Source organism: Dromaius novaehollandiae, chromosome 9, assembly GCF_036370855.1.
Source record: "Dromaius novaehollandiae isolate bDroNov1 chromosome 9, bDroNov1.hap1, whole genome shotgun sequence".
Lineage (NCBI taxonomy): Eukaryota > Metazoa > Chordata > Aves > Casuariiformes > Dromaiidae > Dromaius > Dromaius novaehollandiae.
In genome coordinates, this window is record NC_088106.1 from 12852089 (window position 1) to 12876003 (window position 23915).

At 39.9% G+C, this 23915-nt stretch overlaps 1 protein-coding gene across 5 annotated transcripts in view; it reads right to left on the reverse strand.

Annotated features, from left to right (window-relative positions):
* The window catches only part of ARMC9 (armadillo repeat containing 9), a 74124-nt gene that overhangs the window by 7635 nt on the left and 42574 nt on the right, over nt 1-23915 (reverse strand). For 4 of the 5 annotated variants that reach the window (XR_010390480.1, XM_064516749.1, XM_026093478.2 and 1 more), the window contains 8 exons: nt 23078-23152; nt 21902-21992; nt 20438-20496; nt 13916-14020; nt 13042-13157; nt 8820-8944; nt 5152-5284; nt 738-910 (listed from right to left, as the gene is read on the reverse strand). Coding sequence is in view for 4 of the 5 variants with exons in the window: in XM_064516749.1 (XP_064372819.1) it covers nt 738-910; nt 5152-5284; nt 8820-8944; nt 13042-13157; nt 13916-14020; nt 20438-20496; nt 21902-21992; nt 23078-23152 (877 nt within the window). In the remaining variant the exon portion in view is untranslated. The remainder of the gene's footprint in view (nt 1-737; nt 911-5151; nt 5285-8819; nt 8945-13041; nt 13158-13915; nt 14021-20437; nt 20497-21901; nt 21993-23077; nt 23153-23915) is intronic. The other variant, XM_064516750.1, reaches the window with a different exon arrangement.

Consider the following 23915-nt stretch of genomic DNA (forward strand, 5'->3'; position numbering starts at 1 on the left):
ACTTAGACATCCTCAAGATTTGCATACACATTTACTGTGGTGTAAGCACACCACAATTCCACTTTACCAGGCTTGTGTCAGGTGGCTTAAAGCAAGCTTCCATCTCCTTCCTCCAACCTTAGGTCATGGCCCTCCTCTTCTGAACCCACTGTAAACTAAATATTATTGCTTACTCTTCTCCAGGCAAGGGCATATCCATATGGTTCTTAAACATCACCCTCCAGCATAATGACTGCCACAAGCTACATACCACCCTTGGCTGTCTGCTTACTAGGCTGCCCTGAGCCTATCTTCTGAACTGCCTGACACCAGGTCTACGCTCAGTTGCAATGTAGACACACACAGAGGATCCAAATTCAGGAACGTTAGACAAGTTGTACAGGGGAGTGAATGACTGTCTAAAGAAAAGGAGAAAGTCTAACGACATCTAGACAAAGTTTATTCTGAGACAACGAGTTTCGCCCCAAACATAAACACATCTGAGAACCTGGACTACTTTTCTCTCCCAGAGACAGGAAAAAGTATGTCTCTAAATTCTCACATGACAGCATGAAAATAGGAGCAGTGCGCGCAGCAGGATATAACTGCATGGTTGTGCATCCTGCAGAGGACAAGTACAATGTCATATACTGCTGGCACACTTGTAGCACACAACTTCATTCCTGGAGAGCTATTACAGAGCTCTCTCCTTTCCCACACCAAGCACTGACAAGTAGAACAGTTACTTTTTCACTTACTCTGTCTGCTCCTCGTGGATGAACCTGAAGAACTGGGGCGGCTCATTTGCTGGGGTCCAGACTGAGAGAACTGGGGGGCAATGGTTGGGATCTTTCCCTTTCTAGGGCTGGCACTCTGCACTTCAGGGGTGCGAGGGATCTTAGGTTTGCTAGTAAAGGCTGAGGAAAACTCACTGTAGGAAAAGACGGAAAGCGTTAGTAAGCATGGAGAAATATGTATGCGTATTAAATGTGCAACCAAGTGAAACTCGCAGTACACACTGTGACAGCATGATAGACTGCCGAAAGTTTAGGGAGACTACGAACAGAAAGGAACATGGCACCTCAGGTACTGCTCCAGGGTACACACTCACCACAGAGTCTGCTCAAACCCGGCCTTTTGGACCTGCCTGTCCTACTCAAACCTGGCTATTTGGACCACAGGACCAGTTAAGTCCCTTGCAACTGTGGTCAAATGAGTAAGAGATATTTAGCTTGTTTTCTATTGTATTTATCACACACAAATATTATCATCACACTGGTCTGAGGTGTGAAAAGCATATATGCATGCTACAGCACAGGAATCAGACATCCTTTCAGAGCACAGAAGCTATGATTTCTCCGGGATGCAGGTCACAGTCCTGGCAGACACAGACACCCTCCCTGGCTCCCAGCAAGGAGATTTGTACAACTCCCAGGGCTATTGTGAAAAGAGCAAAAAGCTGTGATGGCATCTATGAAATAAATTCCCTGAGCACACAGGTTCCTTGTTCATACTGAGAGCTTAAAACAGCTGCTCTTATTTTACAACCTGCCCACGCTACGACAATATCATTCTTCAAAATTCAGTCCATGATTGTGTGAGGACTCTCCTTTCCTACTCCCAGCATCAATATATTCTTTCCGAGGTACAGAAAGAGGAGGCTACCAAGAAACAGTAAATCTCTAAAGGAAAATCTCTTAAAAGGAAATAAAAGTAGAACCAAGGGAGGATCCAAAAAGGTGCCATCTAAAGATAGGCAATAAAAATTTTAGTTGGAAAGTCTGTTATTTGCTCCATCAAAAGAACCCTTTGTGACCAGCAGAGAGGGTGATTAGGAGGATTTTCAAGACATTTAATCTCCCCCCCCTTCCCTCCCTCCCCCCCCTCCCCCCCCCCCCCCGGAATGCTGCTGAGTCAGTGCTGATTAGCCATTCCATAGCCCTGCTTCACTCTTTGGCAAGATATGACAGCAAACATTTCTTTTATATTTTAAATAGCATTGATTGTCTGTATTTTGCATTTGTATGTGCTAGCTATTCAGGACACAGACATGCTAAGTGGTCTGCTCAGGGCCATCTCTGCAGCCTTTTACCCACCTCTAAGTATTTTAAGTATTACTCTTTTTATCATTTAAAAAGAGGAGGTGGCAGATGGCAGCAAAAACACACTAGCAAAACAAAACTAAAAAGTAAGATTGGCTAGATAAAACCCCAAGCCCTGGATCACACACTTTTCAGACCAACAGAACAGATTTAAATGCCTCTCTCTATAGAATAGTTTAATTGTTAACATTTGTTTATCATTTTATTCATTTGGGTGCAAGTGCTGGGTTTTCAATACACTAGTGCTCTACATGGTAATCATACGTAGCCAGCAACCTTATAGCAATCTTTGAGCCATAAATGAGCTTTTTCTCATGTGGTAATAAGCAATAAAACCCTGGATCTTTATATCCACACACGACTAAATGTTTTCCTAGCATGAACAATCTTCACAGTGTTTCACTATAGTAACCTACATAGCTAGACTATAAGCACTTTGGAGACAAAGCAAAGTAATACAATCAGAATTACTGTGCTTTATGAGTTAGAGGGAATACACAATGGTTGCATATAACAGCGATGGCAGGCTCACATCTTTGCAAGTCTCCAGGAAAGTATGTAGAAAAATCTGTTGTTTCTCTGAAAGGATGTAGAGCAGATTTCACACCTCCGTATACCCAGGTGTCACAGAACCACCTCATCTTTTACCCACATCAGTAAATAGGCAAATATCAACAGAAAAAAAAATCCTCAAAATAACTTAGAAAAGTGCTATTTAATACCCTTTAGATCTTGACTAGATGAAGGAGGAAGGAGAAAAATCTATTGTGGTAAAATGCTTGGCAGTATTTGGTAAGAAAGTCATTTATGACGAGATGTGGTAATTTGAGAACAAGCACTCAGAAAAAAAACAACACACACAGTAACCACGTCCCATGGTGTTACACAGAAACCTACCCTACTGAGAAGAAACGAAACTGTACACTTAGAAAAAATGGAAATAATAGCCTATTAAAATGCCTGTAACAGACTGCCACTGGGATCTGAATAGTCAACCGAGAGATGTGACAGGGCTTGAACATACAAAGATGAGTTACAGACTGTTTTCTGCAAGAGAAATGTGCTTGCACTTTTTAACCAGCTTTACCAGATTATTGGAAAGGTGAGGCCATTAGAGACCTAAGAAGACCCCACAGAGTTTAATATCTGCATTAGGTTGATATTGGATACAATCATAACAAAAAACAAATGCTTTTTCAGCCAGCCACAGGTGTAAACTCAGATCTATTACTCACAAATCCATCCTTGCTTAGCTAAAAAGCACAACAGATCTGTATTCTTATATGATCAGAATGAAGCAGGCAATAGCAATGCAGGGGCAGCTGTGAGCCTGGCACACGTCGACTGAAACAATCATTTGGTCCTATGGAAATAAAACAACTGTAATGGACATGCCACTGCTAGGGCCTCATTCTTCTCTCAGACTGATTTAGTGTAAATGTAATTTCACTGAACTTCATGCAGTTAATTCCCAGTTTATACTGCTCAAGGAAGAGGGGAAACGGGAGCAGTGACCCCTGCATCACCACAAGTCAGCCCTCCTTTTCTCATACCTACCTCTTCTAGGAAGGAGGCAGACCTCTTTCAGTGGATCAAACTATGACCAAAGCAATGACTTATTCACTCTGTTGTGCAAACAAATCAAAGTATGCTCCAAGAACGAAAGAATGAAAGAAGGAGGAAAAGGCAGGTCTAGCTATTGCAAAACCAGCATATTAACAAAAGACCCTTGACACAGAAAACCCGGTGTTCTGCTTGGACTGTGAATGGCTACATTCTCGTATACGTAACTTGAGGCTGCTTTTGTAAGTAGAAATTGCTGTACGCATGGTAAGGAAGCATGCAATGAAAAGATAAAATCTCCTTCTGCAGGACACTGCACCCATGCCTTCAGTTAGAGATCCACCTATCAGTGAGATTTAGGTATACATTTGCAAACAAAACTTCAAGATTACAGGATACAAGGGGTTTTTTTTGTTGTTTGTTAAAGAAAAATGGATTATGACTGTAAAGAAGCAAAACCTCTCACTAAGATGGGGGACAAGACACTGCCTATCTACGATCTCTTACATGCCAAAGCCTGAGGCTGAAAAACAACCTTTTTCTCCATCAAAGAAAACAAAGCTCTAAGCAGAGAGTCCAGTTTTCAGAAGTGCTAGAGCTTTAACTGCCTTGAATAACCAGGCACTTCTGAAAAATCAGATCCATAAAGAGTTGGTAACACCTTTCCTGTAACACATCTCCACCCATTCTATGTTTTACTTCTGGAATGTATTTGCTTTTAAAAATTTCTCTACAGTCACTGTTTAAAACTTGGCCCAATCAAATTAGCTATAGGAAAAAGCTGTTAATGTCTCATGGATACTTGAGGGCCCTGAAAAACTTTGGTTCAATTCCTAATGGATTCCTAGTTCTCATCCAAGATATAACATCATAATCCTATATATGACAAAACCTTGACAGAGGGCTCCTGGTATGAATGGGAGAAGTAGAGCAAGACCTTTTCTCTTCCTTTGACAAAAAATCTTTCAAGAAACATTTGAAACCCTGTGCTAGAACTCCTAATACTGCCTCCCTTGCTGTACTTGTCCAGTGGATAAATCAGGGACTCTGGTCAGCAGTGCTAGAACTCAGCATGTTCAAACACTCTGAATCCACTTAAATGCTTAAGCTCTCTTCCTTCGGCAAGTTAGTTCCTGTCCTGTTCTTATGGCCCTACCTTTCTTCACTAATAAAATGTTTTCCATGATGTACAGTAGAGTCCATCATCTAAGAAAGCAGTAAGGAAGTCTTACATGCAGAAGACAATATTGTGCATACATGTGATGTTCATTAATAATGTCTTACTTGAGATTTCTCCCATTCTGGACCAGATGTTTAGGAATTGAACAGCTGCCACTGGCACAGCTAAGGGTATTTTGTTTGGCAAGCACCATCACAGCTGTCTCGCATCAGACTACATCATACATCAAATGACTTCACAGGTTGTCTTTACAGCAGCATGGAATTAGCTGGTAAGTCCCCTCAGACTCCTCTTGTGCTCTTACATACTCATCTGGACAAATCATACCTATTAGATAGCCCATTTACTTTGTCTTGGGTGAACTCAGTAGATCGGGAAGACAAGATGTTGTCAGCAGCTGGGATGCGTTGGTCCATTCTGTGGCCTGATGAGAATACCTTAGATGACTCCATTTCAATTGCTATTTAGAAAAGAAACACAATTCAGTGAGGAGTTGTTTTTAAAATTTACTAGAAACACAGTCAAGTCAGCTCCTGCTGCATGATGGAAACCTTTAGACAACGGCAGGCTATCGAGTTATTGCAGCAGAGTGAATTACTCCTCATCAGCTGAGCCAAGTTAACTGTACGTGTGCATGCTTCTAACCCATCGCAGTTGAAAAGTAGACCATGCTTGGACAATTTTCAAAGCAGTTATACTTTACATTTGCAATGGGTTAGGAACATGCAAATCATCATTTAACATATATCAGCCAACGACTGACATCTTCATTAAAGTCACAGGAATGCAACCACTTGCAGTTCTCCATATATATCGCTAGTAAACGGATAACAGGCAGCCAGTGAGGACAGAAAAACAGTATTACAAATGCCTCCATCAGAACAGAGGGAGGTTTAACACATTTGATTCATTAAACATTGTCTTCTGCCTTGCACTAATGCAGAATGGAAGGACAGTCAGTTTGCTGAGAGACACAAGGTCACCACGATGTGCAAGTCCAACAGCAGTTTAAAGAAAATCCCTAGCCCCATTTCTCCCATGCCCAGGACAGGTTGCCCTTGAGTGTTTATTTGCTTTCACATGCAGATAGGGAGACAGATCAGGTCACTTCTAGATAAGCACTGGGCTGGCCAGCATACCTTCTGCCTGACATTCAGCTTAAGTAGCATAATAAGATGACCAGGATTCATCTTTAGCCCACAGGTTTTCTGCTTGCAGGAGACAAACAACAGCCAGAATTATTGATTCATTACAAAGCAACAAAAAGGGAGGGTAGTTCCAGATTCAGAAGAATGAGAAGGTGAGTGACTCAGAAATAAGTGAATAGATCCAGGTATGGAAGACATTAAGAACTGCTTTCATTTATAGAAAACAGAAGAGGATTAAGGTTTCCTGAGGCTAACCTTTGCTTCCTTGAGGCATGGCCTTGTTGATGCCAACTGTTCACATGAAACTTTCATTCTAACCACTTTTTCACCCTCGATCATGACTCGATGGCATGAAACTCTGAAACCCAAACTGCTCATGCGATACTGGAAAATAAGTATTCTGAAGTGAGCAGATTCCTTGTTCTGCTTAATAAGCAGGAGACCAAGATCAGAACTCAATAAACTGCATATTCTATTCCACAGCAATGATATTTCCCTGAGTGTGAAAAAAGACTCTAGAAGAAGCACAATTATTTTTACATCTTTCTGTTGTGCACTGTTCATTGCAGTATCTAGGAAGGCACTAGAAGAGAAAGTGCAGTGAAGCTTTGAAGAATAATACTTTTCAGAATTATGGTCTCAAGAGCTTATTTTACACTGTTTTAAATTCAAGCCTTTACAATTCAAGAATTAGATAAAATATTCTCTTTTGGAAAACAGGGAATGTCCAAAGAGCCAATCCAATTACCATCATACAGAATGAAAGTCCAGCCACTGAACTGAATAGCCATGGGATTCAGCACTGCAGTCTCTCTCTTCTCCTCTCTTCTTCATTTTTAAATCCCAAAAGGTAAGAAGAAAAAGACAAGAAAGCACATATTTCACCGGCTACCTGCAAAAGCCTGAAACATACCTCTGGCAGTCCCTTCAAGTAACTCAGTGTTGTTTTATAGCCTGGATAAGTGCTAGGAAGAATTGCCACTGCCACACACAAAAATTACCTGTCTTTTTGCATACCAAGATTTTTCTACAGGAAGAGAGTGTATAATCTAGTTGTCTTATCAGCATTCACCTCCACATAATTTTGACTGAAAACAGCTACCAAATGGTGTTTTAGATGGGCCTACAAGTAAAGTTCTGAAAATATGCAAATATTAAAGCTGGCAGCAATTTCTTCGGCAAGAAGGCATCAAATCGCTTTTCTCCTTCAAATATGAACAACATTTACTTTTCTGACTTACTCAGGTTCCCCATTTAAACCTTCCCCGAAATTTCCCCAAGCAAATTGCCAGACAGCACCTACAGCGCAGAACAGCCTCAGCAGCATGGAACAGCTGACGGAGGTGAGCGAATGCATTTCTCAGTAAAGATACTATCAAAGTGTGGTTCAGCACAATGGGCTCCTGGTGGCTGTGTAATGCCTGAGAAACACAAGTGATTTGTTCTCCAAATCTGCATCCAAGGGAGGGTTTTATCCTACGGTATGCTTTAAAAGAGCAAATAGCGGCACCTTTGATATCTGCTGTACTTAATCTTCTTTACAAAGTATGAACATGTAAAACACCATTTTTTTCTTCTGTGTAACAAAACTGTTAAGTCAGCACGGTTTTGATTAGTTTGTAACTTCTGTTGTTCTGAGTTGCTGCCTCTGGCCAGCTAATCTCCCTGTAGAATGGGCTTAGCTATACTCGGCATGCTACTGCGTAAAGCGAGGCTGGAAGACAGCAGCTCTCATTCCTGCACCACAGTGAGAATGCAAGTGCACATCTTGAACGGGAGCTTCATCTGCTTCTATCATAAGCCTTTTGTTCAGCATATTATATTTATCAGCTCTAGGCATTACGCAAGCAGATTCCTGTCTGCAAGACCTTGGTTACTTTTCTCAGAATCCTTTTCATTTCCTCTAGGAAATTTAAAAAAAAGGAGATGGAGAAAAAAGTATGCTATTTCTTTACTGCTTCAAAGCATATTTCTCAGTAAAGGCATGCTTTGTCTGAACTTATTAATAATTCTGTACCGGATATGCTGCAAGATCTTTTATCCAAGATCGCAGACCATTTTGCCTTAAATCCCTAATTGGAAATGTTAATGAGTCCCTGCAAGCAGGTTGAAACTCCCACAGCAGAAGTGGATCCTGTGGTTATCAGAAGTTTGGCAATAAAGTATTTCAGAAGCCTATAACCTTTTAAACTCCACCTCCTGTTTCTCAGGCCCAGCTGAATTTGCATTAATTTTAGGTTTTGTTGCGAGGGCAGAATCTTGAGCGGCATCACCCACAATGTAGCTACACAGCACAGGGCTTCCCATCCTCCACAACCTTTTATGGCTTGACTGAAGCTGCTCCACTAAGTATGTAACTGCAGCTGCCGTCAACTTTAATGCAGAGGTCTAGCCAACAGAGCCTGCAGGTGCCAGTAGACAGGGATTCATTTAGATCCAAACAAGGGTATATTTGATTAAGTAAATAGCTTTGCCTGTTGGGAAGTGCACTGTCTCTTGGCCGCAGCTCTTCTCCTAGGCAGAGGACATCACTGAGTGAAAGAAAATACACTTTGCACATAGGAAGCCCTGGGTGTGATCCTCGACCCTTCCACAGGAAGCAAGATGGAGCGAAGCAAGTGAGATCATTAGTTTCTGCAGACCGCATGGTACCTTCTGTAGCCATTCACTGTGCTCAAGCCAAAATGGCGCAAGGCATCCCAAAGTCTTGCAGACTGCCCCAGCGTCTACACGGGGAGGGCCGGGCCACATTTTACAAGTCTGTAACCCACATGCTATGCCCCAAATGCCTGCCCCACTCAAGACAGACACGAACAATTAACAACAGCATTCACAGAATATCCTTACATGAGGAGGAAATGCAGAGGTCAGAGATGCTGGACCTGCTCCTGCTACGAATGGGAGGATGATCACCCGGCAAGGACTGGAGTTTTTCATCCCTCCCGTGGCAAGAAATGTCATCGCTTTCTGGCCTGGAGGAGAGAGGAGAGAGGAGAACGCAGGCTGATGAATTCTTAGAGTCTAAAACGCTGCATGAGAGTTACCTTCTAATGGCCTGTAATGGTGTAGAAGAAATTAAAACTGTTTTTTTTTATACTGTAAACTACTGTTAAGGTCATAATTTAACTGCATGACTGTAGCTCCCCCAAACCAGCTGATGTTGGGTGTATTTGAAACTAGCATGTTCTCCTACAGCAAAAAAGGGCCAAGGAAAGGAAACCGCAACTCCTTGCAGTCTAGAGACACAATATGCCAGCAGGATGCTTAAGAAAAGGACTGCAACAGTGGGCCTGAGAGGTCTCCAATACTCTGCTTTTACGAGGACGTAAGATTTGTTCCCGAATATTATGAGGATTCCACTTTGCAGAGAGCAATATGCAACACTGACTTAAAACAGAGTAGAGAAGTAGATCTGTTGACTTCCCCGGTGAGGTAGATTGTTAAGAAAGAACAGAAAGACAGAATAGAGTACAGATTGTTTAGTAATAGCCAACAAAACACAACAGAAGCAAGAGGGGTGTGAAAAGGGGGCAAGAAAATGTTGCCTGACCCAGAAAGTTTCCCTGGCTATTCATGCCCAATATCAGGTTAAGGTAACTAGACTGTATTTCTAGTTAGAAAGGATGCAGTCCAGGGAAGCAGTTAATGCTTTCACAGCTACTCAGACACTGAGTCTTTAAAAGAGGGGGGGGGGGAGGGGAGGAGGGGGGGGGAGAGGGAAGCAGCTTACATAGCAGTCCCAGGACAATTCATCTGAAGTAACTAGAATCTGAAAATATCTGAAATAAGAAAAAAAAACCTGAAATAACCAGAAACTTGTCTGCACTGGGAAGTCATACAGAAATTATGGAATAGCTGCTACATGTGCACCAGCTATTCTGTATTAATTTTTTTATGTGATTACTTCTAGCCAGCTTGAAAAATCCTCCCCTTTTCTGAAGTATGAGCTAACAACTTGTAAAGAAATATATTATCCCCATTAACTGCCCCCTCTTTCATCATGTTGTTAAAATGGAATATGTTGCATCAAGACCCTCATGAAGAACTTAAAGCAAGTTACATCCACTGCATGCAAGCATTTACGCAGTTTTAACGTGATTTAACTGTTCTGCTAAATCCACAACTTGAGATAATTCAGATTAATTGTCCTGGATTGTTCCTAGGTAGACAAGAGGGTAAAAAGCCTGATGTTTTTTGTGCCATTTGATCTGATGCAAACACTAGTCACTTAGATTATTTAAAATATGAAATACATCCAGTTCAGATTTTACTTTCAAATCAAGTCAGCTAAGATTTGGTCACTTTTATTGTCTTCCTCCTGCAAGGGTTCCTAACAGAGTATTTCCTCATTTAGTAAATGAATTCTAACTAAAATTAGAACGGCATAAAAGCCATCAGAGCTTGTCCTTTTCTGTTGTAAAATCTAGCTCAAGAATGTCTACTTAGTGCAATTTCCTTGCACACAAAAGCTAATTAGATAGAGTTTCACTATAAATGCAAATTTCTCACACAAGGTGCTATCTTGTGCTTCCTGCTTACAACATGGGAGCACCAAACACTCACATTAGTTCTACATTTGACCAAAGGGGGGGGGGGGGAATGGATTTTCACATATTTCCACTCTTAGATTTTTGCTGATTATGTTTTCCCTCTCTCCAGCATACATAATGAGGCAATCTGTAAAGACTGCTTCACACCATCAAACTAACACTTTGCTTGGACACAAAGCTACTAGAATCAATATGGGTCCAGAGGTATTTTTAATTCGTATCTTGCAGTGACACGAAATTGTCCTGTAGAGGCAGGAACTGCACAGCTCTTCATAAGAAGATTCAGGATTTGACTTGACACAGAACCAGGTAATCCTGGGATTCTGTTAAGCAAACATACTATCTCAGTAGATGGTGGTAAAAAGAGGCATTATTTAATCACTTCTAGAGACTATCCATGGTGTATAAACTGTGGTGTGCTGCATGGCACCAGGAAATTCAAGCTCTTCTCACAGGCTTGCCACTGTTTTTCTGACTTCCCATAGTAAAGTCGCTTCATTTTCACATACTTATTTTTCTCCCCACTTACAAAGCAGGAATGTAATGCTTAGACACTCAATGGTAACTCAGATCTATTCCTTAAAAATAGTTTCTAAACATTAAATGAGACTACTCTAAGAGCTGGCTGCACAGAATCAATCCAGGACTTACAGCCCAGTGTAGACAACATACTGTGCAGGGGAAGTGGAACTTTGAACTTGGTAGTATTGACCCACAATGAAGTCACTCTGTATATTCAGTCACATATTAGCCAGTTTATATTGTTATGGCCTGTAGTCCTTCTGGAGGACTGCAGAAAAATGCTTAAATAATCTCTATTCTACTAATATGAGCTTACATTAATTTGGTGCAGTTTTCTTCATATATATATATTTCATATATATATACACACACACATATACACACACACACACACATATATATAATATAGAGGGAGAGGACCTGCAAAAGCAGGGGACATTGTCATGGTGCAAAAGTTGATCACTGGGACAAAGGACACTAAGTGTAAACTTTAAAATCTACATTCAGATTCTACCAGGGAGAAGAGCTAGGCTTTACACTCCAGCAGAAGCCGTTTTTGCCAGACTAGTACACAGAAGGAAAATCAGACTGTGCAAGGCAAATTCTGCTCTGCGATAGCCACAAATTCTCTTTCTGTTTTGGAAGTGTGTTTCATTCATTTTTCTTAAAATAAATAAACAAACAACAGTTTTCCAGGGCTTTTCCCATGCCCAGGTCTGATAAGTTATACTTCTACATCCTAAGACACACCTGGCTGAAAATGTGTTTCAGGGTGAATTAGGAGGGCTCCCAGCAGCCAGATCAGTTGCTTGTATGAACACTAACACCAGTGCAAGACAGTGGGTGGGAACAAAGATGGACAAGGTAAAGGTGGGACCACTCCCTCTCCATAACAGTATAGATTTACACTACACTCAAGTGTGTAACTACAGCTTAAATCAGTCTCCACTTCTGTCTGTATGGATCTTCCACACAGAAATGGGGAAGAAATGTATTTAAGAAATAGAAAATATGAACATGAAAGCAAAAGAAATTACATGGGACAGTCCTAGAAGAATATATCAACCCCAAAGTTTTAAGAACCACCTCTACATTCAAGCTTCATCACACCTTTTTACTTCAGGTTATCCATTCATTTTAAGGTACTTAGCTATACTGATACCATGGCTTTTGAGTAGTTGTCTGTATTTGTTAGAGTGGTTCGCAGTCTCTCAGGTTAAGAAAGTACACACAGAAATGAAAACATTAAATCCTCATAACAAACCACTCCTTTATCATTGCTACCTGGATTAGACCAAATGCAAAACTGTATGCAACTGAAAAGTGAAAAATCAGTTAAATTTGAGATCTCACTGGTATTTTACTTCCTCAATCAGGACAGCGAAAACTTGTTCTAACAGAAGGCACAGCATAATCAAGGAGCTCTTACTGTAAGATCTCTTAATTCCAATTACAAAGCAGCCTTCTACTGCTGACCCCAATTACATCAAAAGCCAGGTGTCACAGACCCTCCTGCTGGAAAAAAAAATTTTTTTTCAAATCAGGAAATTGGACACGTTATGGTTTTCATCTTTCCCCTTTTCTTTTTAATTTATTTCCTCGTGAGTGGGTAGCAAATGTCCCTAGAGAAATATATTTACTTGCTTATAAAATGGAAGATCCTGGGTATTTTACGTACTGCATGCAGCTGACCCATAGAATATACCATAAGAGATAAGAATTATGAATGCAAAGTTCATAGTAATGCAAGTTTAAATCAAACTGATCAATAAACATTTACTCAGTTATTCCAAGTATGCAACCTCATCCAGTACACCTTTCTCTGCTTAAACTACTCTTCCCTTTTATTTTTTCAAAGTAGTCTGTAAAGAATGACAATGGCAAGATGCACTTTCAAGTACAGAGGTTTTATTTATCAGGCACTAAATTATTGTGTTTTGGGTTTTTTAAGATGTTTAAAAAAAAAATCCAACTTTGTCTCATTTGTTCAGACTTACATTGGGTACACAGTCCTGTGATAACCTGGCGTCACAGGTCTCTGGAGAGGCTCATCTATACTCTGATGGACACCAGGGAACAGCTTCTTCTTGGTTTTTGGAGTATGAGTCATTATCTAATACACAAGAAATGGAGAAAAGGAAAAAAGAAAAAAAAAAAAGAGGAAGAAGTGGAAAAACAAGTAACTGGAGCCATTGGGAAAAGTATGTAAAACACTGCTTCAGAAACCAAGTTGTGCCCCAGGGTCACCGAACAAAAATCCTTGGAATCGCTGCAGGCTGTACGATGACATCTCATCTAAGGTCACAGTTCTAGCATCGCCATAGCCAGACCTATGCAGTCTGGGATCCAGAAGGCACACAATTACATTTCTCTCAAATTAGTCACAGCATACTAGATGGAGTTCACACCAACTTTATGCTTTTTTTACTTAATGACTTTTTGCTGCTTGAGGTGAGACAGACAATGCTTGACCTAGCATAAAGCCTGTAGGAACAGTTAACTGCTCAACTTTTTTTCAAAATATTATCAACCAGCAGAGTGTTCCAGTATGAATTTGCTCAGGACTTTGCTTTGTGTGCCTGCTGCGTCATGGAACTAGCACTAGAACCTTAAGGCTGCCTTTAGCTTATTAAGCCATGACCTGACTACCTCCCATAAAGGGGTAAATCTACCTTTCTGAAAGTTATTCTACTTTTGGACAGCAGCTAATAAAACAGACAGTGAGAGATTTGGACTGCTATGCGGGTAGAGCCTGGTATTTCAAGTAACATACTCAAGAAGACACGATTCTAAAAGCTGATGACACTGCTGAAATTAAACAGTTAATCCAAAAAATTCATTTATTTCAGGATTCTGATGAGTAGTACTCACTCCCAAGTACTCAGTTGTCAGCAGCTTCTCTCCTGCAAGCTCTCCCAGCTGAGGCTGCAAAACCTCATCTTTGTCCAGATCAGCCTCCATGGTGTCATGGTCCTCCTGTAACAGCAACACACCTCAGTTATTTGAGCTCAGAGAATTTTTTGCTTCAAATTTAGTTCTCTTTTTGGTAGTCACTTAGATGATATGCACTTTCCAGATAAATGACTGTTAATACCACACATGTAAGCAGTGATGTATAAGCATTTCAGTCAAAAAAGCAGACACTTAGAAACTCACTTAGCCTTTTAATATAACTAGAAACTAAAGACTCCTGAGAGAAAGAAAATAACCCCTCTCTCTATAAATTTGCTAAAAAGCGCAGTTGGCATTCAAAAGTTGTTCTCCTTCAATTTCCAACCCCAAATAATTATTCCTTGCTTGCCCTAATAAAGGCTCAGGAAAAACCTCTGTCATTAGTATCACTGTAAAACACTGTCTGAAGAGATGCAATGCTTCATCCTTAATAAGCAGCTGGTATGGGGTTTGGAGTTTTGTTTTTTTTAACAGATCTGCCCAAACCAGTCTAGTCATACAGCACAGACCAGAAAAAAGCACTCTGATGGCATTTCTCATCCACACTGAAGGATAAGAAAAGCCTATCCCTGTTTTTTTTTAAAAATTAAGGTAAGTCGGTCCTAACAAGTTGTACTGCAGAAGCTCAGGAGAGCTTTCATTCAAGCAAAGAGGATGGTAGGAAACTTGATAGAAGAACTTGTCTGTTTCTTGTTACAAATCAGTATCCTCTAATGGTAATGAAAGTATGAATTTCAATTAAACTGTAACAACCTTTTCCCCAAGCAAAGCATTTTATTGTTCATTTTCAAGAACTAGAGGCATAATTTTTAATCACTCAAGACAAAACTCCTTATTGCTGGGCATTCAAAACCCCTCACAGGGCAGTAGTTCCTGAAAGATGAGACCACAGGTGACAGACAGCAGCTGTTTAGGAGCTATGTTGAGCAGCAGCAGTTTGCAAGGAAGCTTCAAAGCTGACAATATGCAGTTGGTACAAAATTCTTGGAATTAGTGCTTTGGGATATAAATACCATACTGACAGGAAGGCAACAATCCTCTGTTGACTTTATCTTACAAAAAGCAAATGTAATCAACTCCTCAAACGAGAAGGTAACAAGAATTCACTCTCATGCCTATTTATAGCATGGCTATGGGTGATTCTGCTTTCATGGAAGTTATGCAGCTTTTACAGATCTACACGCCAGGAAATTTTAAAGTTTGAGGGATTCCTCTAGCAAAGCAAAAGTACTAATTACATATAACCGAAGAAAGAACAAGGTATTATTTTTGCTTGTGTTTTCCTGCTGAAGAGAATTCTCTTCCTTCCTGCAAACATGATACCCCACATTAGGTCTGGACCAGAAGTAATGAAGAGAAAGTGCTTTTCTTTTGAAACAGATTGTGATAGAAAATGTAAATGACTAAGAAAAAGTAAATGAATCATTGTAGTAAGATATATTGTAATAGCAATGCAGACAGTCTGACACAAACTCCATAAAATCAATGACCACCAAACTTTGATGGGTCCCAGACCATAAAGGGGAGGGCAAAGAAAATGAAAAGCACATTCACTTTGGTGAGATTTAGAGCCAAGAAGCAGTTTTCAATAGCCAAAGTAAGAAATGCCATGAAGAGCAGCCGCAATACGTGCACTTGCACAACGCTCTACAAAAACAACATCAGGAAAAAAAAGCATTGGAAGCGTGCACAGGTAAGGCATTTCATGGCAAGGACCAACTGATTCCAGTCTTTGCGTGGTGCAAAGCAACGAGACTACCATCATTCAGACTCAGTAGGTGCTGGCTGCAGCAGAGCTCTAGAGGCTCACAAGTCTTAAGGATGAGGCAGCTTTTAAGTTTGTGACCTCTGTCTCCTAAGTACCAATGAAATGGTTTAAACAACATAATTTTTGCTCTGATTTAGTCAGTCTCATTGCTTATCAGCTCCTCATTTACCAGGATCAAGAAGAGGTAGAAATGCTTAGACCACAGACATGAAGGACTCGGCTCAGTAGTCCACACAGGCATCAAGCTCCACTTTGAACTATCTTGCCTGATCTTTCACCGGGGTTATGAAAGGGCACACGTCTTCCGCAAGTTTCAAGTCACATCTGACAGCCTTGTGCAGATACCTCTGATATTCTAGGTAATCTTACATGGCATTAGATGCCCGTGTTGACAACTGAGGCAAGTTACAGAAACACTGCTAACCCATGCAGTGTTCTAAAGACTAGAGTAAAAAATTTGCATAATGTATTTTTTCGTGCATGGATTTAATAAAAAAAGCCACAACTGTTATCTGTAGTATATTCTAGTTTGCAGTCACTGAGTACTGAAGTGAGCTCTGTCTCTCATAATTTCCTTTCTTCATTATATTTGCCTAAAATAATTTCAGCAAAGGACCAGCATAACTGTTTCTCTCAGCCAGTTGAAGAAATTCTTCTGGGGACTTGTTTCTATAAAACAGAATTACTGATAGAGTGGCTCATGTATTGCAAAACAGCAGACAAGCCTGTTATTACTAACTAGGTATTAATCGCTGTGAACATTAAAGGCACCATCATATTTCATTGTGGCAGTACAGAGCTTTCCAAGGCACTGTTAGGGATCTAGACATGTACCTTTCACTGCTTTTAAAATCTGCATATCCATAGACAATTTTCATATATTCAAAGCAGTCTACAGAAGAACAAAAGAGATATCACTAACTTTCCTACTATTTCAAGATGCATCCTCTACACACTTAGAGCCATAAAAGACAGGGCTACACAGACCTCAAGAAGTCATCCAATCTACCTCCCTTCCTCAAGGCAAGGTATGTTACAATCAGCTCCTAATTGTCTGGGAAACAGGCAAGGAAGTTGAAAAATAACGGAAAATCACAGCTAAACACATGTAAGCAGCCTACAGCTAGACTACATATCTTCATCAAATAAAACCAAAACTATCCACCCTTCAAACCCCACCTGTATTATACATGTATGTATTTTATTTACTTTTGAAAAAAATAAAAAAAAATTGCAAAAATGAGGTTTATAAATAGTCTGGTGGAGGTTTCTTATGTGGTGTGTTAATCTAGCACTGTTTATCAAAAGCTAACCATTTTCTTCAAGGTTTCTTTGCAGAAGTCTGCCTAGCAAATAGTCAGGACATCATCCTTCTCTTTCACCCGACTACCTGCGTGCATGACGTATTTAATTTGTCTTCACAGATTGCTCTGTTCCCCCAGGTTCCACCTCAACCAATACTCTGGCTGACGCTTGCATTTTGTCACACAGAAAACACGCTGCTGGTTCCTGCGAAGTACCCCTCCCTGCCAACCACGCTTCCTGACGTTGTTTAACATACCGGGGAACTGAGCCCAAAAGTGTCCCTCCTCTAGCTCCTTGCACAGAAAGAGCATCGACAGACATGCCATCGTTCCACTGTTTCAATAACACAATGGCGCCCTGTTCGCCACCACCCATGGGCTGCAGCAAATGTTGGCAGCAAAGTCCTCTAATGGCTTAACATCCTGAAGGTCTGCGATAAAGCTTACTTTCTTTTGATGTACTCTTTAGCTGAAGCGTATTTTCACACTGGAGCTTACAGATTTTATTGCCAGGTGCTGAGTGATAGCTGGATCAGAGGTATCTAATAAACAGTCACCATACTCTTATCTATAAATCTCAAGTTTAGTTATAAATTTCTGAGTTAGAGCTATGATATCACCTATTTACTTTTACAGGTTGCTTTTAGAGACGGTCCAAGTAAAATAAAAAGCAAATGTAAAGATTAAATATTGAAGATAAATTAAGCTAGTATTTAACAGAACAGTGAAGACACTATTCAGCACCAGGAAACACGCACTGTGACTGCAGAACAGTGTCAATACACCCAGCCTGGCTAATGTGACGCAGATGGGTAAATACTCTAGTAGCCAGCACATCCCAAGCTCTATGCTAACCTATTTAAAAGTTCAACAGACAAACCCTAAAGACAACTTACTTCTGAATAACAGTATCCATGTAGAGGCTTATCATACTGTTAAATGCTCTGCTGTCACACATTAGTGAATCCTAAATTTCTCAGTGTATGACGATCTCTTAAAAAGCCTAGATTTATCCTCCAGCAGGCTCAACTGCATCTTGGCAAGCAGTGTTTAGGAGAAAGTAGTCATTACCACAAGATCTGCTCAAAGCCAAGAGAGAATTCAACAATGCTAAATTAAACACAGATAAAAGCAAAATGCACAAAAGGTAATAACAACAGGATGGGGAATCTTTGCATGCTTTTGGAAACAATAAGAACTGGGGTAAAAACTGCAAATTAAGAGTCTGCATAAAAGTCTTTTTGTTGTTTCTTAGTTGTGAAGGTATAAATATTGGTAGTAAGTTAATCAGTACTAAGTTATAATATTGGCAGGCAGTCTGAATGCACATCCCTGAATTGTCAATATATGGATATATTCTGAAATACATTAGGTTTGTGGTAGTTTTTAAAAGTTACATCAACCCAAGACTTCTGACAAAACTTTCCAAAACTTTTGCTTGCCAGATGACAACATCAGATGTTATCACAGAACATCATCAACAAACAGTAACTCATAGCATTTCCAAAATACAAAGGGCCCCAAGCATTGAGGCAGTAAGTCAACAAATCTCTACTTATTTAAGAAAATAACAACATTATGAGTTTTACATATCATTCTGCTGCCATGTCGTTTATATACTATATTTTGTAACCGAGGGACTCAAAGAGACCAGGACTCCATATAACAGAATGGGATTATAATTCCCAGGTGCACTGAGCATTTAGAATTTGCTACAATTAATGCTACACTAGAAGCAAGCATTTTGAAATTTGCCTCCTGAGAGCTCTTCTTCCTTTTAATATAATGGCAAAGCTAACATAAAACTGAAATCAGGCATTTCTGTTTCAAAGGCCTACTGTTACTTGACTCAAAAATAGCAAGGAGTGACAGAAGTCTGTTAAAATTACCTGATGGGTCAGTGGTAAAAGTGTGGTCACTCAAGGCTTGTCACCACTCACTGTGCCACAGCATGGAAAACAGCTAACTAACCCAACAAGCGCAAAACTGCTCAGGCCACTGCCAGGCAAAGGCTGGATCCTGCAAAGTGCTAAACTCCACGGTAACTGAGAGGACACCACACCTTTTACAACCGAGATAATTTTTTTTTTATTACTGTTAAAGTATTTGATCTATACTATGAAGTGCTACTACTCTGGTAGAGAACAGATGACGGTTAAGCCAGCAGCTGGCTTACAGGATAAAATGCAACAGGTAGCAAAGGCAGACGACACACCTGCTGAGCTTTAAGTGTCTTACTCTTTTTTTTGGTTCAGCTCAAAAACTCATTTGCTGTGAGTTTGCTCGCTTGCTATAAGCTGGGGTTTCAGTACATATATGTTCTCCAGGAACTTTTGTAACACATTGTTTTGTAGAGATTGCTATGATCACTAGCTCTCAATATCACTGACTTCTGCAGGGCAAACACATGATATAAATATATCTCTCTATATATGTACACTGTATTCCACAGACAATTTAGCTCTTAAATTGCTCATGCAACACCTTCCAATAAAAGAGCAATGCTATACAGCAGACTTCTTTCAGATAAAACTCTTGTGTAACTGTCTACACAGTACGTTTTCAAAAATCTCCTGAGCATTTACAGCAATGTAGCAATGGCAAAAACACTGGCAAAGACTGGGTTGAACACTTCCCTCACACCATTTAGGCCTTGCTTTGCTTGTTGATTTAGATGATCAAATATCCTATGTGTTATCTGCACTTGATCCCTCACTCTATGCAGGCAGCTCTTAAAAAATTCTAAAGTAAAAGTGTTAGTATAAAAATGTTTATTAGCAGAGCTGGAAATACAAAGTTTACCAGGTGGTACTTACTGCAGGTACAATTATGATGCTTACTATTTCTATTACTTTTTTATAGGATTTATTTCTTAATTTGTAATTACTGATTTTCTTAATTACACACAGAAAATTCATTAAATACCTTTCAAAGTTTCCAAAAAATCAAAGAAGCCACACCTTAAACAGATGTTGATACCTTAAGAAAAAATTGCAATCTGTTTACAAACAATTCTGGTGATATACTGGGTTATTTGCTTCCTTTATTTTTAATTGCTGAAATTCATCTGCACAAATGTAAGATTTCTGCCACTACAAGAGCTCCTCATCTCTTTACTTATTTGAAGGATTTTGTAATTCTTTATTTATCACAGAGATGGTGACTTACAAAAGCAAAAAGATTAGAACTTCAAATGAAGAAAAGGTAATGAGAACAGAGATCCAATCTTCTTGTTAATATGCCCCCCTGGTAATTAATAAAAGTTAAAAAATCTGTAGGATAAACAAAGTCTGGATTATTCACACAAATATTTTCTGTCTACAACGTTAAAAAATTTTCTAAAAGGTGGTAGTAGGCCTTTGTACTTACTTCCTCATCCTCTTCCTCCTCTTCATCATCAGACACAATGCTATCATTTAATGGCTCTTCTAGAAAGAAGCAAAACAAAACCACATAAGAGCATGTCTCAGACTTAACATAAACTGCAGTTACTGCCCCTCTTCTGCAACACTAAGATTTAGCTTACTTCTTACATAGATGTGCCATTATTTTCATGACAACTATTGGAATTCTTTGTTCTAATAAAGCATCCTAGACATCACTGAAGTCAATTCATATTCAGGAAAAAGGCAGAAACAGAAACACTCTGGAATGGCTTTTACCATAAATCTCACTATGAATTCTCATTTAATAACAAGACTTGAATAGAAGTGTGTGCTTGCAAGCTTGTTTGTTTTTCAACTGTATTTCAATAAGAGATAATTACCTCTCCCTATGAACACCTCATTACCAAACTGTTTACAAGTAAAAAGGCAGTACTCACATGGAATACTTTACTGTAATTTTTGTGTAACAGAGCAGAAACATCAATAAGCAGTTAAAGAAAAAACATCATAATTTTAATAGTAATAATGACATTGGTGAACTTATTTTCTTAGAAGAAGCAAGCCCCCAGGGCTATATCAGCAACCTATACACTCAATTATTACTTACCAGACAATCATACCCTTTTAAAAAAGCCATTCTCACAGGCAGAAGAGGAGGGATTTTACATCCTTCTAAACTTAGAGTGTAGATGTTGCACGGGGACAATACAGTGCTTTAATATTTTATTTGTTCTTTTACATGCCAGAACTATAAGATACACCATCTTCTGCTGTCTCCAAAAGTAAAAGAAAACAGTCAAACTTGCTCTATTTTTGTTGTACAAAAAGATTTCATCTGAATTCACTTCCTTTTTGTTATTCATGCACTCTCTCTCTCTCTTCATCCTTCCTTTCAGCCACAGAGAACAGAATACACAAGAAATATTACACTTCCTCGTATTTTGTCTGTATCACCTCACTCTCTACAAGGCCTGGGACCCATCAATGTCTTTTCCAAAAAGGACAGCCTCTGCCCTCTATTTAAGGTAAGCCATTTCAGAGAATGGAGCTGCACTCCTCTACAGAGCAAGAGATGAGCAGAGATGGATCCAGTCCTCAAATCCTACTCTAGAAATTGTATCACCTATTTATTTTTGCAGTTGACACCATTCTCTCGCTACTGTGAGGCCAGTGGCACAAAAGAAACAGCCGAGATCATGCTGTTCACAGCCCTGAAACTTTAGGATTGAGACCTAGGCAGCCTTTTATTTTTTCTTTATAATTGTAACACAAAAGGATGCTTTAAAATACATCTGACATTCAAATCCTGACATTTGCTCTTCACCCTCTCTCAGACCTTCACACTATTCTCATTCTTTGAGAGTTTCAATGCCAAATAAAAACATGAGCCTTCTTATGGCTTTTGTGAAATATTTACCGCTCAGATAGCTGCATCTGTTCCTCTCACCTGAATTGAGCTGTTTGATAATAAATTCAATCTGTCGAATCATCTCTGCATTTCCTTCCTTGATAAAGCAGCGCAGAATTTCTTCCATTCCCTGCACGTAGTGCAAAACATTGCTAGATTAGTATTTCACGTGACTACAATCAGTGTTTCATTTTGTTAACTAAAATGTCATTGTTTTGTTGGGGAAAAAAAACCACACAGTGTGAAACAAATTACTGTGCCCAGCTCTAAGCATTCTATTTTGTCCATACGTTTTTCAAAGACAACAGAAATATGCTGTCTGTATTGCTTCTAGGTTTAAATACAGAAATATGCATAATGAACAGCAAATTTCAGACCTTCTGAACTCAGTACAAAATTGTTAACAAAAAGGTCAAATTTGCATTCAGAGAGAACTGTGCAAGGTTCAAAGAAGGTAAGCAAAATTTAGGACCAGCTCTGATCTTCCTCCTAAACTCAGTTTCTTTCTTTGTGGCCTCATAAGCTTGACGTTGTGCATTTAATCATTTAACATGACATCCAATTCCCTGCACTCTGTGAGGTATAACATCTGACAGTAATTGAGTCTGCATAACTCTACAGATTAGTCCTTTAGATACAAAGATACACTGCTATCCCAGTAATAGCTTCTTCAAAAACAGAAGTCAAAAATACATTTGCTACTATTAGACTTACTTTCACAGAAGTCAGTTCCTAGATCTGGGATGACTCCCCCCTGCTGCCCTCCCAAACCAATCATTTTTACACCAGGCAGAAATAAATGCAGCAAGAGGAACTTATCCCCTTAGAGGCTATTCACCAGTGCAGAATGAGTTAACTCCAAGAAAAAGTAGCAGACAGATGAAAGCATCTTCAAGGACATATCCTGCCCCTGAACTGCTAGATGGACTTCTCTATTCTAAAATAACACCTTCAGTTTATAATCTAGACAGAGTCCTTCCCACTGCTGCGGCTTCACTTTTGAGAGAAGATGTGGCAAATATGGCAAAAACCTTTGAGACGTACATTCACACCTGCTTGCATATCAAAGGCAGAGGGCCTCTTGTGGATGCCCTTCCTAAAGTGCCATGGCTCCTACCTCTCAAGCCTGCTGCACGCCACTCAACAGGTACCTACCCGTATGCCATCTTTGGCACCTGAACTGATCCTTTTATCACGTAAAGCAGTATCTCTTACCATTGCTCTGGCTTCTTCTCGGACAGAAGGGATGGCAAGAATGCTGTACAGTGCTCCATTCACATATGGTTGTATCTAGGAGGGAGGAACATTTGCCCATAGTCAGACCACTAAGAAGAACTCTCACATTCCCCCCAGCTGACTATAACCAAAGCTTAGGAGTGAAGGAGCAAAACTATTAAATCATGCTTGCAGAGTTTGACTGTGCTAGCCTGGACTTCCAAAAATTCCCACTTGGGAAGCAGTAAACTTTTAGGATGCAAGTACACTACAGTACGGTTGATCTAAATCAGAACTATCATGTGCTGATTATTCCCCTCCTTTCCAAAAATGTATTTTTGCAAATCAACCTTGCCAAAAGCAAGAGAGCAAAAAAGCAGAAAAAGATGGTTAGTTTCTGACAGGCACTCCTGGAAGTGCAAGAAATAGGAAAGGGCTTAAAGATCTGTGTCAGCAAGAACTTAGACTTCAACCACTTGTAAGCTTAGGTCGGGTAGTAAAAGCTGTAGGAGCTTAAAACATCCTCCCACTCTTCACTGCCTGTTACTGTCTCACAGCAGAGGCACTAAGGAGCTAGCAGCAAAGCTTTGTAATATGGCTAGTGGAAACCACCAGATCTGTCAAACTACTTTTATCAGCACTTATCCGATCCTTTGAGTTGGTCAATTGCCTTTGGGGCACTAAGATCTCCAGTCATCATAGCTCACGAGGAGCTCCGCTTTCTACATCCTTGGAAAGATGAGCTAGGCTGGGAGTGAGGGAAGCAAGGAAAGATAAGGGACTGGGATTTACACAAGCATTCTACAGCTTCTCTGACAGTGCTCTTGGGTGCCAGGAG